This window comes from Thunnus albacares, chromosome 7 (genome assembly GCF_914725855.1).
Source record: "Thunnus albacares chromosome 7, fThuAlb1.1, whole genome shotgun sequence".
NCBI classification, from domain to species: domain Eukaryota; kingdom Metazoa; phylum Chordata; class Actinopteri; order Scombriformes; family Scombridae; genus Thunnus; species Thunnus albacares.
Window position 1 is genome coordinate 10,099,076 of NC_058112.1, and position 19,454 is coordinate 10,118,529.

Below are 19,454 nucleotides of genomic sequence, written 5' to 3' on the forward strand. Positions count from 1 at the left end.
CTTCTTCAAAAGCAGCTGATTAAACATGAGTTTCCTGGTTTATGATGGAAAAACTGGTGTTGAAATACTATTCACTTAATTTAAATGAATCAATAGCATGTGCCGTACTGCCCTCATCTGAGGCTCATTGGTATTGCAGCTACACTACAGTTTTATGTTGCCCTATAACCCACATGTTGTTTTACAATATTTGACACCAAGTCAAAGCACATTTTTCTTAATTGATTTTTTCACAATTTCATATCTAGTTGCCCTGAAATAGGCAATAGTTAACAGAGAGCCTTGAGCTGAAACATGTTTTTATTTGAGCTCCTTCTTTTTTTCTGACTGTTTATAAATTGATTTTGTACTTGCACCAGTAAGGCAGCATTTTCTTCAAGCTTTGTGTTGGCAACAATTCAGCTGAATTCTTCTTTTGTGCCATAATGACTGCACCACTTGGTGGCACTTTTCTCTAAGTATTTGCATCCTGAACACTATTTGAAGAGAAAGTTCAGTCATCCAATAACAATTCCAACTAATATTATTATCATCTCCTGACTGATTCTGGATCCCCAAGGCCTTTTCACTCGAAACCCAACAACCCAAAGATCTTTACACAAAAAATGATTCTGTAAGGTCTGAAATACTTGTACTTTACTTCAGTATTTCCATTTCATGCAACCTCTGCTTTATTACATTTCAGAAGCAAATAGTGTACTTTTTACTGTGCTGCATTACCATGACAGCCATACACACAAAATCTATACAGCATTCCATAGAAAAGATGCATAATTATAAAGTAAATTACCCCACATTATGTAACTTTTTAATGAACTCAAGCTACAACATTAAAATGCAACTTATCAGTTGTTACAATGCCATAATATACTAATACTGATACTAATATAACACAAGGGCCATTCTACCTGCATAATGAGTGCTTTTTGGTACATTATGTACATTTTGTTTATAGGTTTCTGTGACTTTTTCTAGAAAAAACATTTTTGACCTTACTAGGACCTCTACTTGCAGTGGAGCATTGTCGTGTCATGTCATAGCAGAAAGAAAAGACACACAGGTGTATCTAATTAACTGTGGCTGCATCTGATTTAAGTGCATCTGTTTCAAGGCACTGTATTGTTCAAGCCAAGCTCACTGGCATGGCGTGCTGTCACACCTAAATGGAACAGAGGGATTGTTAATGTTATTAGTTCCACCTGTGCTTTTCCTGCTGTGACAAGTCAAAATATCTGCTGTGATGACCTAAGTGAAGGATCTGAATATTTCTTCTATAGGCAGCTTTTATAGTGTTTGAGCAAGCATGCTTTCATGCCATAGTACACTGGTACAATACTGTGGATCCTTCTCTGTGTCCATTGCAGAAAAACTTGTTTCTCACTGACCTATCAAGAACAGCAACAGCTCTATGATCCAAAAGATACAACCACTAGTCTACATATTGCTTTAGTTTTGGTTTTTTCCTCATATGTTTCTTGTGATTAACACAGATTAAGGTCATGTAACATTATAAACACGTTTTAAACAGCAAATAGAAATAAATAATGAATATCATCTGTACTTGCAATGGAGAAAATAGTGAAACAATGTCACATTTAATTTTACATAGAGTTCTGCTTTTAATATTACATGTTTTCCACTTGACTTCTGTTCAAATTTGATCTCCGTTTGAGAGGAGTTCTCTACTATCACTGCAGTTTTGTTACAAAAAGTAAATACAGTCGAGGAAAGAAAATAGGAAAAAGAGGCCCATTTCTCTGGGCAACTTCCTTGTTAGTGTTGCCATGGTGACCAACGATGAATTCGTTGAAGTCCCGCCCTTCAAGTTTGCCCAGTCAGTGCTCAGTCAAATTCCTGCACTGACACAACAGTTGACACTTGTAAACAGTGAGGTTAAAAGCGGATAAGGCTGATACAGAGCAAGTCCAAACTGAATTCTCAGTTTTCATTCACCGGTACGTACCTATATTTTATGTTCCCCGTCAGTCTGCTTACTTACTACACCAGTATTCAGTTTAGCTTAATTAACCTGACAGTCTGCTGTCTGCCCTTGTTGTTGTTGCTCGCCTACAACTACTAGCGTTACCTGCTGAATGCTCCTGTACGATGTCTTTTACAGGTAGCTATGGTTAATTTAGTGTATGTAAAAGCTTTATTTACACAATTCTACAATGTCAAACCTTTGTCGCAGGAAGTTTCACAATAGAGGAAAGTGCGCTTATCAGGAAGGAAGTGCGTTTTATCTTTTCACACGTGTTGTATGTTTAACCTGTTTGCGCTTAAGTTAACTGACTATTGTCCTCTGTCACTTGTAGCTTTTCCTTATCAGTATGAGTACGTCATGCGTGTGCATGCCATTAAACTATCAGCTTATTGTTGAGGCATTTGTGATTTAACAATTGGCTGAGTGCTTGTCATGCGCACTGTTAATTGGTATAAATCTGGAAAAACTATATACATTGGTATAGTTCTTAAAAGACTACTCAGTTGTTGCGGATGATTGTTGTGGAAGTGGCCGTGACCCCCTCTCCAGGAAGTGGAGTAAAGTGTAATTGGCGACGTGACTCGTTAAACCTGAAATACCCTCAGCGTTGCAGGTGGATGTATAGTTGGATTTAACCTCAATACCTTCTGAGCAACATCATCTTTCAGCAGATTCCATGTGCTGTGCTGGACATGTCTTGGGCCAAGCTACTGTATATGAAAACCTGTTGATACTAAATGAGAAGATGACCGGCTGTAGTTAGGGATGGGACAGCAAAATAATATGATTCAAAATTATATAAGAGATTTTCTTTTTTTCTCTTTAATAAGTCAACAATGGTAACTCTGTAGGAGACATAATATAGTGGTGGTGATAGTTGGGGGGGTGGGGGGACAGGCATCAAACATGCGGGAAAGCCTCCCACTGTGTTTCCTTCTCAACAGCTCTATGATCTGTCATCATGGACACTTCAAGCCTCATCCCACACACACACACACACACACACATGCAGTATAGTCCAGTAAGTTATAATGACTCATTCTTATGAGTCCCAGTTATGTGTTTTTTGTGTTTTAAGCATGATCCATATGAGGCAGCCTATTTATGTCTCCTGTGTTCAGCTTCATCAGGTCATAGAACATTGACATTGTTGACTGTAGCTTTCCTAAATCATATGGCTGTTGTGAGAAGTGACACGAAGTGACTTCTGTTAAGATTCTGCAAAAGATACTAAACGAGTTTCTTTTGCAGAATCATGTTGTGGTCAGGAGCATAAGCCACGAGCTAAATGTGTCTCTCTGTAGTCCTGACCACAGAGTCAGTGTCTCTTTAGAATGCAGGTTATGAGTGTGCAACCTCTGTATGCAGGTTGACATAAAAAAACAAAAGTGTGTAAAAAAAACCAAGTGTGTTAAACCCATTTGTACGTCATATGTACAGCCTGTTAACCTTCCAATATTTTCACGCTTTTTAGTTCATTTGTTTCGCTTTTAACACAGTTTTAGTTTCTGTTTGAACTTATTTGGCTTAGCAGTCAGTAGCTGGTGTAGCTCTACCAGCTGTGCTCAGTGCTGAGCTCATGTCAAACACTAAAACAGATAAGGTAACTGTATGCAAACCAGTAAGGTCCAGCAGTTTTTTAAAAACTACAGATCATAGTCAAACAGGAAATAGTTCAGCGTCACCCTTTCTCTCACTGTGTCTAAATAATCAAGAGTTCCTTTTTTTGTAATATACGTTTTTTTATACTCTTCATACAGTATTCCCCAAACATATAACTGAGTACAATGTAGTAAAGTTAGAAGAAAAAAAACAGAGGTCCACATGTGATCTTTGGGAACAATGTCTATCCATGGATTAACAAATTGCTGTTTTTCTTATTTGATATCCAACTCTAGTCTTAGGTCATTGACCACCTGTTTCAACACACTTGCAGAGTTTAAACAAAGTAACCGTGAAACCTTCTCTGGCTTCTAGTCAATAAGATAGTCTGTAGAGATTAGACAATATTATGTATCATTGTGTGCCAGAGGACAAAAACACTACATCATTCTTTCCAAACTGCAATTCACCTTAGTTCCCTTTCTTATTTCCTTTCTCATGCTCTCATGAGTCTGTTGCTTGCTGTGGGTTTGTGACTTTCCTCGTGAAGTTTGTCACGCTTACAAGATGTTGCACAATGTTTCGGCTTAAATTTCCAAGCATGACGTATTCAGAAATACCAAATATTCAATATAGAAACATGCCCATTTGTTAAAATGTTGAGACCAGTGAAATGTCTACAGTTATTTTCAATTAACTCTCTTAATTTCCCCAAATGTTTTAATAGAAATAAAGGTTTTCATCATTTTAATTCAATAGTTTTAAGTATTTAAGAGATTTTTCCTCTAAGTCTGTGTTAAATTAAATGTCTTGCTTTAATTGGCAGTGCCAGAGTTTGAAGGTGTGTGTATTTCTGTGTGTGTCTTCACTTTGTCTCTGACTCTGTCCTTCCACCTGCCTACATGCATGTTAGTTTTTTCCTGTCTGTCTAATACCAGTCCCACATATCTACATTTGCATGGGTCAACACACACGCACACACACACACACACAACCAAAGTGTCTACTCTGTTCATGAATCGACCATGCCAACTCATGATGCACAACATCCCAGGTTTAGAAGAAGGCGCTCTTCCAAACCAGTGCACAAAGACCTGCAGCCTGCATGCAACCCACCACTAAGTGAGTTATATCAGTCAATATTTCCAGGCAGACAGGACCCTCCTCGTCATACCACAACTTTCTTTTCAGTTTTGGGCTTACTTGTCAAATTAAATTAGTCTCAGCAAGGGCCATCATCCCCTGAACTGAAGAAGAAGAGCAGCTGTTGTTCTGGATGTACAGCACACAGCGGGTCATGTTTAGCACTGAACAACAATATCTAAAGCAGACTGATATATGTGTGTGAGAGAGACTGGCAAAAAGAAAGAGAAAAACAATAATAAACATACAGGATTGCATAATGTAATATGAAAGACAAAGATTGTTTCTATACTTTGAATGCATAATTACCACATATAATAATAACCTAATAAAAACTGAATTAAGGTACCCTTCTTGAGCATATATCCTGTAATCATATTCTCTTAGGGATGTCCTTTTAATGTGTTTCTGAGTTATTAATGTGCTGGAGTAATGGTGATGTATCTATTATTTTAGGTTCAAATATTGCCTCCTTTTATAGACTTTACATTTAGTATAATAATATGTTTTTGATGCAGTCCATATATTTGGAATATTGTTGTTATTAACTCTATTCTTTAGGAAATGGGCTGTACTTATTTAAACTGAAGACTCTGCTCCTGTCTCTCTCCTAGGTTTCATCGACTAATTAAAGAGGTGGTTGCTAAGAGATGACAATCGGTGACATTGGTAAAAACCTCTGATGCACAGCAGCCTGAAGCTCGACTTCTCCAGGATCTCTTTCCTCCACACCTCTCTCTGTACCTGGCTCATGTGAAGCACGCGGGGAAACGCTCTTAAACCAACGGACTCACAAACACCATGGCAGCTTTCACTGCTACCTCTGCCGTCACCAGTACCACGACCACCACAGTGGCCCGAACTGCATGGCAAAGGCAAGGAAGTGGCGAAGGGGCGGGAAAATGTGAGAGTGACTGGAAGAAGAGTGAAAATGTGGGACAAAACACTATCCTGGAGAAAACCCACGAGTTTTTCCAGATCTGTGACATCGAGAGCAAAGGCTTCATCACCCGACGTGACATGCAGGTGAGGTTGCTGATACAAGTATGACAGCCATGGATATACTGATCTCCAGTGTCATAATGAAATGTGAAGACTGATCTTTGATGCATATAAATGAATTAAAATGAGAGAATTTAGCATTATGTTACACAGCTTTTGTTCCTAGGTAGGTACTATTATTTCCTAATTGCTTATGCCTTCAAAGTATAGAAGATGGCTTTCATTTCTTTTTGCACATTTTCATTCAAATAAGGTCAGAAAAAACAACATGTGAATCAAAATTAACATGTATTTATACTAAAGTTATACAAAAGTGGCAGAAGCAGAGCCCAGCTCGATGGGTGAAGAAGCTGTAAAAAGTTAGGTGACACTTCCTCTGATCTGTGACTTGCACGCTTTCATCTAACAAGTTCCACTGCTTGAGCCTAGACATCAGAATGTCAGCATTGGACCCTGTGAGACCAAGATCTCTGATCAAGTTGTTGAGGTCTTTTTGGTTGGGGTAGTATGGGTTTCTGAACTGGTGGGCTTAAGGCCCTGTATTTATGCTACTATTTATATTACTGGGAAGTTCTAGAAATTTCTATATCAGCTACTCAGCACTGAATCTATCTGGAATGTTCAGGAAAATAGGTATATTCCTGTCCTGGTCACAAAAGCAAAGTGTGAAGGGAATAATCACCATTTTCTATACTTTTTAGGCATTATAAGAAAATAACACTTCCTACCCAGGAACAAGTTAAACTGTGTTACACAGTGTAATTTTACACACATGACAATTATACATTTGGTGGCATTTTAATCTGTGAAAAAATAGACACGTCACTACCTTTAATTACTTGTGTACACCTTATCAACAAAGTATCAACGCTGTATCACCAATTATTAGCATCCACAGTGAACAGAACATCAAATTCACATTTTCATAATTTTCCAAGATTACAAGTCCCTATTCATGCAGAATGGGCAATTCAAGGTGGGTCTGTGCTCTCATTAATGATGTCGAACAGGACACAGATAGAACATGTGCATCTTATTCAAAGCACCATAAAAGAGACTGAAAGGGGGATGCAGTGAGAGACAAGCACAGAGAGCCATGCGGACGCTTTGTCATACAACTCCTCCACTGGCATTATTGTGCAGATTCACTTGCCCCTCAGATATTCATCCCTGCCGTGGCTAATCCTTTGATGAAGCACTTGTAGGCTCTCGCTCAGAGGAGCATAAATACATAGAAGATAAGCTTTGATGTGTGTTTATGATAATGGATTGGAAATTAGCTGGCTAGCAAGACTGGGGATCAGTCCTTCTCACCACTTTTTTATATGACAGTATTTATATGACAGCCTGTACTGATGAGTACTTAAAGCAGCACTTTTATTTGTTTAACTCTTCACATTCATCCGTCAAAGTCTGTACATGATGTAACAAGCTAAATAGTGACACTGCTTACATTTATTTTCAGTCACAATATTTTCATTGGTTCTTCACAGCTTAAAGGTACATTTCACACCATGTCCACTAACAGGGAAGCTCTACAACTGTTGTGTTTGCTGACATAAGGGATGTGTTCTGCCCAGATAACAGATTTTACAAGAGCAGCTGGTAGTCTTACATAGATGCTGTCCTTTCCCTGTCCCTCCCCTGGATTGTTTGGGTGGCCTCAGTCAACATTTGGAGCCATGTAAACACGGCATAAAACCAAGCTGCTGACAGAGGTGTGGCTGTGTTGGCTGTTCTTGAAAATGGTCCAGCGTTTACTGTCATGATCACAAGGTTCTCATTCTGGCATGTACCTTTGGATTAACCCCTTGTATAAGGAGCAGCTGTCACTCCTCCCCTCTCAAGTAGTGTCTCAGTCAACTTAAAATATTCAGTTAAAGGGTCCTTGATAATATCTTGAGCCACTGTGCGTTCCAGTGGGGCTGCTCAGTGGTCAATCATTGAATACTGTAGCTGCACTGGGAAGATACCAGGTGTTAATGTGTTAAACTGCACAAGTGTGAAGCTTAGAGTTGCTGAAGAGTGTGCATGTGCCTTAAATGTTTTCTGGTTTAATTAAGAATGAGGAAAGAGGTTGTTTATAGTGTAACTTGCATCCTGTGTCATTAGAACTAAATTAGTCTAATATAGTCAGGCGGGTTTAAAACTGTAGAGGAAAGAACCACCAACTGTTCCGTTGCACATAATGACCCGTGGACAAATGACTGTCCTCAAGTAGCAGTTGTTATAGCTACAGTATAGTTAATGTCCTTGACGCTCTGTTCTTGCCAATAGCAGCTGTTTTGTGTCTTTTAAATAGAGGCTGAACGGCGAGCTCCCTCTCAGTGCGGAGGAGTTGGAGAACGTATTTGATACCCTTGATTCTGACAGCAACGGATATCTTACCCTTGACGAGTTCTCCTCCGGCTTTAGTACGTTCTCCATCTGTCTCTACTTTAAAAAATTGCTACAAGTATTGTCAGTATGGGTAGTCTGATGTTTCAATTTTAGACCTAAGCTCTTGATTTTTCTAGGTGAGTTTTTATTTGGCCGAACGATTTCTGTAGAAGAAGGCATGGGGGAGAAAAACTACAGTAAAAACTCGCCAGAGGTGCTGTACCAGTCCCAGTGGGAGGAGAGGCTGGCAACCTCAGAGGATGAAGAGGAGAAACATTTTTGCATGCTTATGGAGAGCCTCGGAGCCAACAGTGTTTTTGAAGAGTGAGTACTGTATGTGTGTGAGAGACCGCTTGTGGTTACCGCCTGTGTTCTTACGTCAACTTCATATCTTTGAACACTTTGTCTACTTTAAGTCTACACAATAAGGTTAGTCTGAAACTATAATCAGCTGTGCAAACTAAACAAGAGTTGGAAGTTTCCATTCTCAAGCAAAGCTGTTCCTGTGTTCCCTCTCTGAGTGTAACTGCTTGAAATTCAACTCTAACAGGATTGCATTTGAAATATCAAAATTTTGTACTAAACATTAGTATTTATGAAGAGGTTTCACTTCCAGAAAACAGACACACTTATCTGAGTCATTCTTGTTAACTTTCTTTGCATTGGTATTTCACACAAAATTAACTGGCCATTAGTAACTATAGTTGAGGTCTGTTAAGACAATTCAAGTCAAGTCAGTTTTTATTTATGTAGCCCAATATCACATATCACAAATTTTCCTCAGGGGGCTTTACAATCTGTACAGCAATACAACATCCTTTATCTTTAGATCCTCAATTCAAATAAGGTTCCCCCCCATTAAAAAAAAAAAACATGACTGGGGAAAAAATTTAAGAAACCTCAGGAAAAGCAACAGGAGAGGATCCCTTTTCCAGGACGGACTGACTTACAATAGATGTCACTCAGCAAATGCTTTGACTGAGTGAAAGATATATGATAACAGGATCTTATGAAATGCATGACTAGACTCACCTTTAGCAAACAACTTCGACTCAATAAAAAGTGAACAGTAGTGGAGGTGGATGCCAGATTTACACATCCTATTGGCTTCCGCCTACCAGGCTAGAGCCGAAGATGAAAGATGACATTTCAGATCACATCAGTTTGTGCAGCACTAACTTACATCGATCTTGGCCAGACTTTAAGGATAAGTATTTGTAACTATTTAAAAGTTGTCCACGGATTTGTTTGACTTTCCTTAACTTAGGGAGGCACATGAGGCACATGTTATTATTTCTTGTGGAAACATGAATTCCATAATTATTACATTTCCTTTCATCACCTTCATCACCTTCCTTCATGTTTTTACCGTCTCAAAACTGATTTAAATGTTCATTTCAATATGTCAATCATTGTTTCTATTCAGTGTTTTGTTTTCACTTTCAGTACATACACACTTTCTCATTCAAGGTAATGGGAAGGTGTGTCCAAACTTTTGACTGGTATTATATGCAGTTATGACAATAGTGTCAGATTTTTCTATAAGAATAAATGGATTTTTCAAGAATATCTTGACCTCCTAAAACCAATTTCGGGGTTTCAGCCAATACACCACTATAAACTGGTTCCTGAACTGCTGTTTCTATGTATGTCATTCTGCTGGATTGACGCTCTAATCACTACCTATTTCTTTCATTATCCTCACCACCTTGTTTCTATTTGTCTTCTAAAAAATGATTGCAAATTCCTAGCTAAGTGAAACCATATTACAAAGAATGAAAATAAACAAATTGTCTGTGATGCTGCGCTTAGCTACATCTGCTCCTTCATTTTTTATCCCATCAGTCCTGCTGAGGTGCGCAGTTTGTGGGCCCAGCTGCGCCGGGATGAACCGCACCTTTTATCCAATTTTGAGGACTTCTTGGCCAGAGTGACATCCCAGATCATAGAGGCAAACCAGGAGAAGAGGGAGATGGAGAGTGCTCTTAAAAGGTCAGGGGACATCTTTGTATCTTTGATTATCAACATGAAAGGTTGTTTATATTCTCAGGTCTCCACTGAGAAGCATTTGGCTGACTAAAGATGAGCTCTGAAGAGGCTCCTGAATTAATTTGTGCATATCATTTAAAGAAGATACTTCAATGTAGTTATGTCTTACCAATATTTGTCTTAATGCTTCAAGCTGTTGAATGCTGACTTTTAAAGATATGTGTGTTAATTTAGTTAATTATCTCAATTTTATCCATATAGGAAAGCAGCAACACACGATGATGAGATCAAGCACCTGTATGAAGAAATGGAGCAGCAAATAAAAAATGAAAAAGACAGAATTGTGCTGCAGGTACACATTTTTTAGGGATGTTGAACAAATTTTGTCACTGTCCATCAAATACTGTACGTCTCATTCTTCTCACCCTCATGCTTCGTTTTTGTGTTTCCCTTTTTGATTCCTGCACTAAAGGACTATGAGCGGTTTCTGTCTCGGAGTCAAGACCTGGAGTTGCAGCTGTCCAGTAAAGAGAAAGAGCTAGAACAGCTCTTTCAGAAACAGAGGAGGGTGAGTGAGGAACAACAAGAGATTCCCCATTTACACTGCTGTATTCCACCCGATGTCTATATTATACAGCATATTGGAAAGACGATACACTCACACTTCGTAATTCCATAAGCAAATTCATCTGTCAGCGCAGCAACACATGTGAGACACAGATGACTGATAACAGATGCTGTAAAAAGCTAATAAAGTCATTTAGACTAATCAACATGCATGTTAAAATCTTCACATGACACTGATAAATCTCTATGTCCATTGCTTACTTGCCCATTGGATGACTGGGTTTACCTCCCAGTACTGGCACACTTAATGTTTGGAGGCAGAAAGGTACAGTATAGATATCAAAACATACTCATTACCTCAGTCCAACTTTTGTGAAAGACCTTGTGTAACAGTTTTATCAAATATAATCTAATCACTGATTAGATTGTATTTTATGAAACTGTAACATTAGTATTATATAAGTTCACTAGTATTAGTAATCACCGCTTCTCCCGTGAACTTCCGCAGTAGCAACAACAGCTTGTGTTAATACAGTAGATACTGATAGATGTTAATAGGCTCTGTCACACCTTCATTTACAGACTTGCACTCAGGCTTTTAAGGCTAATTAGTGAACTGAAATTGATTCCGGTCACGCCAACAAGGACACTTCTTTTCTTCACAGCCCTTCAGCGCCTCTAATTAATATGTCAGCTGTTAACCAAGTTGCTGTGTGTGTAGAAGAGTTATCCATACACAAGTATACAGTACAGGCTGGCACAGCATTCAGTATGTCTATGTTTACTATTGTCTCTTGTTAATGGGATTCATCTTACAAAAGTAGCAGCTTATTGGTATATGTTTAGAGGCCAACACAATAGTGTGTCCTTACATCACGGTGTCTCCTCGTGTTCACCCAATTACTATTGGTTAAAGGGCTCAATGTACAATTAACAGCCATACATTTTTAGAGCTGAGACCACAATGGTTGGTATAGATTGTGTGAATGTGTACCACTAGGAGTCGCCAAAGTCTCCAAAGAAGTTTTTATCTTCCTAAACACAGGGACTTAAAATTGATAAATACATTTCAGCTGTTACAGATTGTATTTATGTTGATGTGATCAGGGGCGTACTGGCTGACTGATTATTGAATAATACACATAATCCAATAATATCCAATATTTTTTTTTCTTTTTTGGTTGTTCTCCAGTTGGAACATCAGTGCCAGGAGCTTCACAGTGAACAACATGTGACCAAGGTGGAGAATGTGAAGCTCAAGCAGACAAATAATGAGCTAGCTCGGGAGCTGGACCACACCAGCCAAGAGCTGATATCAGCACAGGAGCAGCTGAGTCTGCTGCAGGAGCAGTCCACACGGCTTCACGAGGAGAAAGAGATGTGAGCTGTAGCAAGTCTTATTCAGGCTTCTTTATAACTCCAGGATTCATTATTTGACCTGTCTTCTTGGTTCATGCGCCTTGTTTAGGATCCAATTATGTTTTTGCTTCAAACACTTAGAGAAACAGTAAAACACACCACTATGATAAACTGGTATACTGAACATTTACCGTCATTCTATTAGAAAGAGAAGTCCTATGTTGGGATTTTGAAATGCTGTGATACTCTATATTGAAGAGAATAAGCAAGAAAGAGAGAGAGATAATGTGTGCCATACACTCTAGTCTAATAACTCATTTTTCATTCCTTTGCTCTAGGTTATATTATCTCAGTTTTTAATAAAGTGTAACTGTGTTTAGAGCATTAGTAATAACGGGTGCATTGTTGTTCAAAACAGGGAAATATACAGACTGACTGAGGGATTGCAGCGTGAGAGAGCGAGCCTTCTCAAGCAACTGGACCTGTTGAGGTATGGATCAGGAGAAAAATAGAATTACACCTGAGAGAATAACCACTTATACAGAAATGTAGCATTGATATTGGATGTGATGCTGCACTTTATGCTTTGTTTCTGTTGCTTTTATACTGCTCATTAAATGATGAGTTGTGTAGTCTGGCCCACAGTTTTGAAAGTCTAGTGGAAAAAATTTGTTTTTGTTTATTAGTTCTCTATATTCATGGCAGATGTTGTTTCACTCGGGTGAAAATAAAGTTTACCACAGCTGTTCACTGCTGGTTTAGTGCCAATACCTCAGTCGGTATTTCACCTCTTACTACTGCAGTGGTCACTGTGCAAAGCAAGACTGATTTGTTTCTTAGCTTCAAAACATTTTTAGAATAAATTTTGTTTGTTCCTTTGTTGAGCATTTTTTAAGCTCCTCAGAAATTCTTTGCTTAATGGTCAATTACTATTACTATTATTAATTCTACTTGGAAGCTGCTCATTCTACACTCTTCTACTTTTGGCCAACAATAGCAACCCCAGGTTCAGAGCTTCAAGATAGAACCTGCTTCTCTAACTTTTACTGACACCATCATGATTAGCAGCCTAAGGGAGAGCTGGATGTGTGAGGGCCATTATGGCTAGTAAACTGTTTAACAACAAACACATATCAAACAAGGCTTGGCATTCAAATTCATAATGAATTCAACCAGTTGCACAATGCTGAATTTTGCGTAATCGTTCAGTATTGTGAAAAGACTTAAAGTTCTCATTCTGTCTTCAATATCTCTATTTATTTGTTGTATCCAGGGAAATGAACAAACATTTACGGGATGAAAAAGACATATGCTATCAGGTATGTGCTGTGTATTATGATGTAATTCATTCACTGTATTACTGAAATTTCCTGTCTGCACCGCATGTATCCTCTTTTTAAAGGTTGAAGGAATAGAAAAAGATGAAAATGATCACTAGAGTCCAGAACAGTCACCCCAAAATTTAGATTGAACTCTGTATCTTGTGCTGCAGTATGACTAAAAGCTTCATGTTTTGACTCTGCAGAAACCAAAGAACTGTAAGAAAACACCAGTTTTGCAGCAGAGGCCATTAATGAATGTTTTGAAACACACAAACACAAACATCTACAAAAGGTAAACGGTCACCTTGTGATACAGTAATACAAATTGAATCATTATTTGTTAAGACTGTGTCAAATGGAGTACAAGGCACAGTATTTACAGTATATGGCTTTGTTGGTATCGTCAAATGTGCCCTGTTCTTACTAATTTGTATCTGCAGTGAGGAGGAGGAGGACCTGACCACCAGCTCTGTGAGGCAGAAGTTAGCCAATGGGTCATGCCAACCCTCTTGCCTGGAGGCGACAAGAGGGCACCTCCAGAGGATCATCTCCATCGAGGAGGACCACCTCCCACACTTGCTCCAGAATAGCTGTCAGGCTCAAATCCCACTTCAGGAGTGTAGTGAAGGAGAGGAAGCGTCAGACAATGAGGAGAATATAGACTTGGTGATGAGCGATATATATCCTTGTGCATCTTCTGCGCAACCACAACATTCAAAGGGAAATGTGGAAAAAAGGAAAACTCCCACCTCACCAAGGGGTCAGCCTGTTGGCAAGGAGACCAGCATAAATGTAAGCATGTGAATATGGTGATATGCTGTTTGTAAGGCATGCTTGCAAGAGAATAACTGTGTATCTTAAAGTTTCTGTACTTCTAATTATGTAATCAACAATTAAGGACTACTGTGATGCTGTACACTTAAATTACTTTAAGTGTTTACATGATTATTCTTGCGTTGCAGAACGCTCTCCCTTTCCTCTGAGGTTTGTTTGGCACAGATGTTCAGTGAGAGGGCATCACTTGTTATTCATACTCTGTTGGTGCCTTCCTCGCACAAAGAGGAGTCAGCAACTTGACTGAGTGTTCCCAGTACATCCCTCTAATCTCTACCCCATAATGCCTCTTTTTATTTAGGAGGAAGGTGGTCCGTCGCCGCCTGATCGCCTCTTCAAGATTGTTCTGGTGGGGAACTCTAGTGTAGGAAAGACCTCCCTACTTCAACGATTTTGTGACGACTGCTTCCGTCCAGGCACTTCTGCTACTGTGGGTGTGTAAAGTGCAGACACACACAATATGTCCCTTGTCAGTTCCTGTAAGCAAAGGCATTGAAACACCCAGCCATGTGGTTGACCTCAGGCTCTGTATGTGTTTTCCTACAAAGCACTTGAATGTACTGGTTGGTTTTAACAGTGAAAGCACAGCAGTGAAAAGTAAGACTACAAGGCTGAAATATTTTATATCGACTTGAGCTATGGCTAAGCATTAGTGCTAAACATTTTCATTAGCCTGTACACACTCCATACTGAATATGAGAATGACACACTCTCAAGGCCAATCTGAAAAAATGAAAAGCTGGCATTATGGTCTTGGTACACTCATTATATCAAAAAATGTTTTTTGTGGGGTTCATTGTAGAGTAAAAGTTAAGTTCATTCTTAAAGAAAACACCAAACTTAAAGGTGCAGTGTATAGAATTAGAATTTAGTGGCATCTACCAGCAGAAATGGCAGAAATGGAATTTAATATTCATAAATATGTTTTAATTAATGTATAATCACCTAAAAATAAGAATCATTGTGATTTTGTTACCTTGGAATGAGCCCTTTACATCTACATAGTCTGCCATGTTGCACCGCCATGTTTCTACAGTAGCCCAGAACGGACAAACCAAACACTGGCTCTAGACAGGGTCTTTTCCATTTTTCACGAGTTTCACGGCCACCGTAGGTTCTCCTACATGCGTGGAAGAGGGCAGGGGGGTGTACTCAGGTGGTTTGCAATCTGCAACCTCACCACTAGATTCCACTAAATCTTACACACTTGTCCTTTAACACAACTGCAGAGCAATAAAAGAAATGTGCTACAGACTACTGACAAAGAGCTTCAATTAAGCCTTTGAAATTCTATTTCATGTGAGTATTTTAGAAGTAGCACAGTATTTCTTGCATTGTTTTTCTCAAGTAAAAAAATCCAGTGTCAGTTTTTCAGTTTCTTCCCTTGATCTGAGTATATGATATTCCAAAATGAGCATATTCTTGATTAAAATTGGTTACATTAAAAAATAATGTATCATCAATCACATAGATTCAGGTCATTGTGTAGATTTGCATATTGCACATTCGTACATAATTTTATAGTAAATTGTTGTTATGTGTTGTTGGCATGGTAATGTTAACAAGATTACTGATTTGATAAAACAGGTTGTGCTAAGTTTCATGTCTGTATGTGCAGGTATAGACTACAGTGTAAAGACAATAACTGTGGACAACAGTCAGGTGGCGCTGCAGATGTGGGATACAGCAGGACAGGAAAGGTGAGGTATCATCTCATAAGGTGAAGGCAAAGAGATTTCTAATTTAAAATGTTACTCTAGTTCACACCTGTGCTACTTTAATAAGGTGAAATGTACTTGTTGAATGCTAAGAAGTTTCATGAAATCAAACAGTTTCCTTGTCTTTGGTAAAAATGTAAACACACCACACAGCTTTTCTATCTTTCCATGTGCCAAGTCATTCAGTAACATGGTGTTTTGAACTTAAAGCACTTCAGCAAGTTCTCATATGAAAGCATTATTCCTCTGTTTTTACAAGTTGAATAGATCCAAAGAACAGAGGGAGTTTTCAGGGATTTTTCTAAGTGTCAGTGAAAATAAAATACTTCCTCCTTCTCCCTCAGGTATCGAAGCATCACCAAACAATTCTTTCGCAAGGCTGATGGTGTGGTTGTGATGTATGACATCACAGCTGAGCAGAGCTTCACAGCTGTCAGACAGTGGCTGACAAGTGTAAAGGTAAGACAGTAACAGTCTCCCAGTCACTGCTTCACACATTTTTCACAGGAATTCCACAAAATATCCATATTATATCCAATATTATTATTTATTTCATATATTCAACAAAAGAAATATCAGGCAAAGGTTTTTGTTTAACTTTCTGTTTGCAGTTGTTGTGCTCTTTTGATTTGGCTATATGTTATGGACCATTAATATTTTTCACAGTATATTAATGTAGAAAATATTGGGCTAATACTGTAAAGGTTAATTGTTAACAGTAATTATTCTGTACACTGCTGGCTGGTTTCCCACTGGGGAGCTGAGAGCAACAGGGAAGCTCAGCCTTTTAACTGCGATGCTGTTATGTTGAGTTTCTTTAAGTCTGCAATCTCTCCTCTTCCTGTACAGGAGGGTGCAGGCGAAGACATAACCATTATGCTCTTGGGAAACAAAACGGACAAGGAGATTGAGAGACAAGTTGAGAAAGGAGTGGGCGAAAGGCTGGCCAAGGTGACTGTTTATTTAGTTTTAATAAATGAAAGAAACATGATGATTGTTGAATTGAGAGAGTTTTAACTCCTGTATGATTCTGAGGGTGTTTTATCTTCTTTTTTTTCTTTGTGTTTTATTCTTCTAGTCTCTGGTGTGTACTGTAGTTGCTATGGAGATCAGAAAGAATCATGTGAACCAATATTGTTACATAAGAAACTTTGCTTTCTCTCTTTCAAATATTAATGCAGAGTATGGTCTCAGTTGGCCCACCGTGATCAATGTGCTGTAAAAGCTGAAATTGCTCAGACACACTGTTTGTTTCAGACAGAGCAGTGTTTCTCTTTTGTGGTAATAATAGCCATCATCATCATCATCATTTTGGCTCTTTTTCAGGACTGCCAGATGACTTTCTATGAGTGCAGTGCATGTTCTGGACACAATGTGGTAGAGTCCATGGTTCATTTGGCCAGGTGAGCAAAAGTAATGTCCTTTGTGTGTGAATTTATCCAACAGGAAAAGAAAAAAGAATCAGGAATGTGTCACAACTGTCTGCTGAAATAGCTCTCAAAGTGAAATTTGTGGTTTGTACTGAAATAAGGCAATTCACACAGAGCCACATGTTTAATTTGTTCTGTGCTGGAGGCGCAAAGGACCTTGTCTTATCAGCCGATTACGAGGAGCAAACAGAGAGAAGTGAAAAGATCTGCCATTGTTGTGAAGTAAAAAATCAAACCTTCATGTTACTGTCTAAACCATATTTCGTCTCCTCTTTGTGTGCGATGTACAGTTTATTTACTTTATTTCATTTAGACAGGTATAGTCCATTGCACTGCTCTGTCAGTAATCTATCTATTATATCTATCTATTATTGACATTTGCAAAAAATAACCATACTGCACTGTTGCAAATGTAAGTAGCATTACAGTTTGACTCGACATTATGGTTCTCCTCTTGGGGTTATCCATGCTGTGACGATAGAGCAAAACAGCATTTAATACACAGCAGCATGACAAAAAAATATTAAATAACCATTCAGGGTTTAAACAGACCTGATGCAGATGGAGCAGGACTGAAGCAGGTGCAGGTTGGGATGCAGTAGCAGCCGCAAAACATCACTTTTCAAAGCAACCGGACACAAAGGACACAAGACATCAGCATGTACAGTACAGCCAGGTGTTGTGCCAGAACTGATTCATTTGTTTATGCCTCATTATGTTTCTTAGAATTCTGAAAGAGCAAGAGGACAGAGAGAAAGAGAAGACTGTCCAGCTGGTTAGCAGCCCCGCAGAGAAGAAGAGATCCTGCTGCTAACAGATAAAAAAAAAAACACACACACACAGTAGCACTACTATTTACTAAGATACACAACGTCAAAATGTGACCACATTATTCTGAATAGCAGCACAACTTCTTCTCACCCAGTCTTCACCTTGCAGGGTAAAGTCTACACCAGAGTGAATACTGTCATGTGTCACAGATGTTATTGCACTATTATGAATAGTCTACTATATATTATTTCCCAAATTAGTTGCAATTTTAATTCGTCAAATAATAATAATGTAAGCTAAGTTCAAATATTCCCTTTCAGGGATAGATATAGGAATCAGCAATCAAAAAACTGAATCCTGTTTGAGTCAAACTAAGACTTTATCATTTTTTAAATGTTGGATATTCCTTCAAACTTTGACTACTGTAACTCCTGAATATTTATGACTTCCGAAAGCCTTTTTATCTGTCACATGTGGACTTTTTACTGTATGTATTATTCATTCAGTGTTATGAGTACATTTTTAGCTGTGTTGCTTTCTCACCTTTTGTAGTACACACACATATGTTGGACACAATAACATGAACACCTATGAGTTATAATCCAATCTTGTGTAGTTCTGTTGTAAACCCTACATTTTGAAGCTTTTGGTGTTCAAAGATTGTTTAATGATGTGATGATTCATCTCTGTGTTATCTATTAGGGCCCAGATTAGTTGTGGTGTTATGTGGCATTGCTGGATGTGGCACACATGTCTCAGTTTCTTCACCTGCTGATCTTGTAGTCAAATCAATACCTCTCAGACACACAACTGAACAATATTAGCTTAAATGTAGTATTTGTTGCAAGGTATTTTATTTTATTTTACAGGTGTTTATGTTATTTTGTCCATCCTCTGAATATTGTAATTTGATTTGCAATTCTGTGTTGTTGTTGTGACAATACTGAAGGTTGGTGGGCTAGCTGAGCATTTTGTTGGGGGTTTTCTTAGTTGTGTGTACTATTTTAAGAGCCAGACAATAATACAGAAAATTATTTCTCTCCAAGGGACCAAATGAGGTTTAGTGCACAAAATATTTATTTCAGATCATCTTAATCTGTGTGCCAAGTATTTTATGAAAATGATGTCACAGCAACATGTAACATGTTAAGTAAGTTATGTAATCTGTATGTTAGAAGAAGGAGTTCAGATTCTATTGTTTGGCATTGCACTATAGTCACTTATAGTGATTCACTACTGCCAGTGTCTTGCACGTCACTTTAATGTATACACAGAAATGTAAATAGCATAAAACAAATAAATAGATAAATAATTGTTGCTGTTAATATAATTTGTAAAACACCAGGTGACTGAG

At 38.4% G+C, this 19,454-nt stretch overlaps 1 protein-coding gene across 2 annotated transcripts; it reads left to right on the top strand.

Moving 5' to 3' along the window:
* Nucleotides 1-1,826: 1,826 nt before the first annotated feature.
* On the top strand, nt 1,827-19,414 carry cracr2aa (calcium release activated channel regulator 2Aa). Of its 2 annotated transcripts, XM_044357309.1 has the most exons (18): nt 1,827-1,955; nt 5,344-5,755; nt 8,034-8,145; nt 8,248-8,434; nt 9,956-10,102; nt 10,361-10,451; nt 10,572-10,667; nt 11,859-12,046; nt 12,444-12,515; nt 13,299-13,344; nt 13,551-13,639; nt 13,788-14,139; nt 14,483-14,615; nt 15,800-15,881; nt 16,244-16,358; nt 16,749-16,850; nt 17,226-17,302; nt 18,056-19,414. In XM_044357309.1, exons 2-18 carry the CDS (start codon nt 5,531-5,533, stop codon nt 18,141-18,143), a joined length of 2,202 nt encoding a protein of 733 aa, XP_044213244.1. In that variant the 5' UTR covers nt 1,827-1,955; nt 5,344-5,530; the 3' UTR covers nt 18,144-19,414. The 2 variants fall into 2 exon arrangements, with proteins under 2 accessions (XP_044213244.1, XP_044213245.1); XM_044357310.1 differs by lacking the exons at nt 1,827-1,955; nt 8,034-8,145; nt 8,248-8,434 and having other exon boundaries at nt 5,559-5,755.
* The last annotated feature ends 40 nt before the right edge of the window (nt 19,415-19,454 follow it).

Bases quoted from the DNA above. Each gene is read 5' to 3' on its own strand.
- cracr2aa (XM_044357309.1), top strand. From the start codon at position 5,531: ATGGCAGCTTTCACTGCTACCTCTGCCGTCACCAGTACCACGACCACC. The intron at 14,140-14,482 runs GTAAGCATGTGA...CTTTTTATTTAG, and splicing joins GCAAGGAGACCAGCATAAAT to GAGGAAGGTGGTCCGTCGCC. The intron at 16,359-16,748 runs GTAAGACAGTAA...CTTCCTGTACAG, and splicing joins AGTGGCTGACAAGTGTAAAG to GAGGGTGCAGGCGAAGACAT.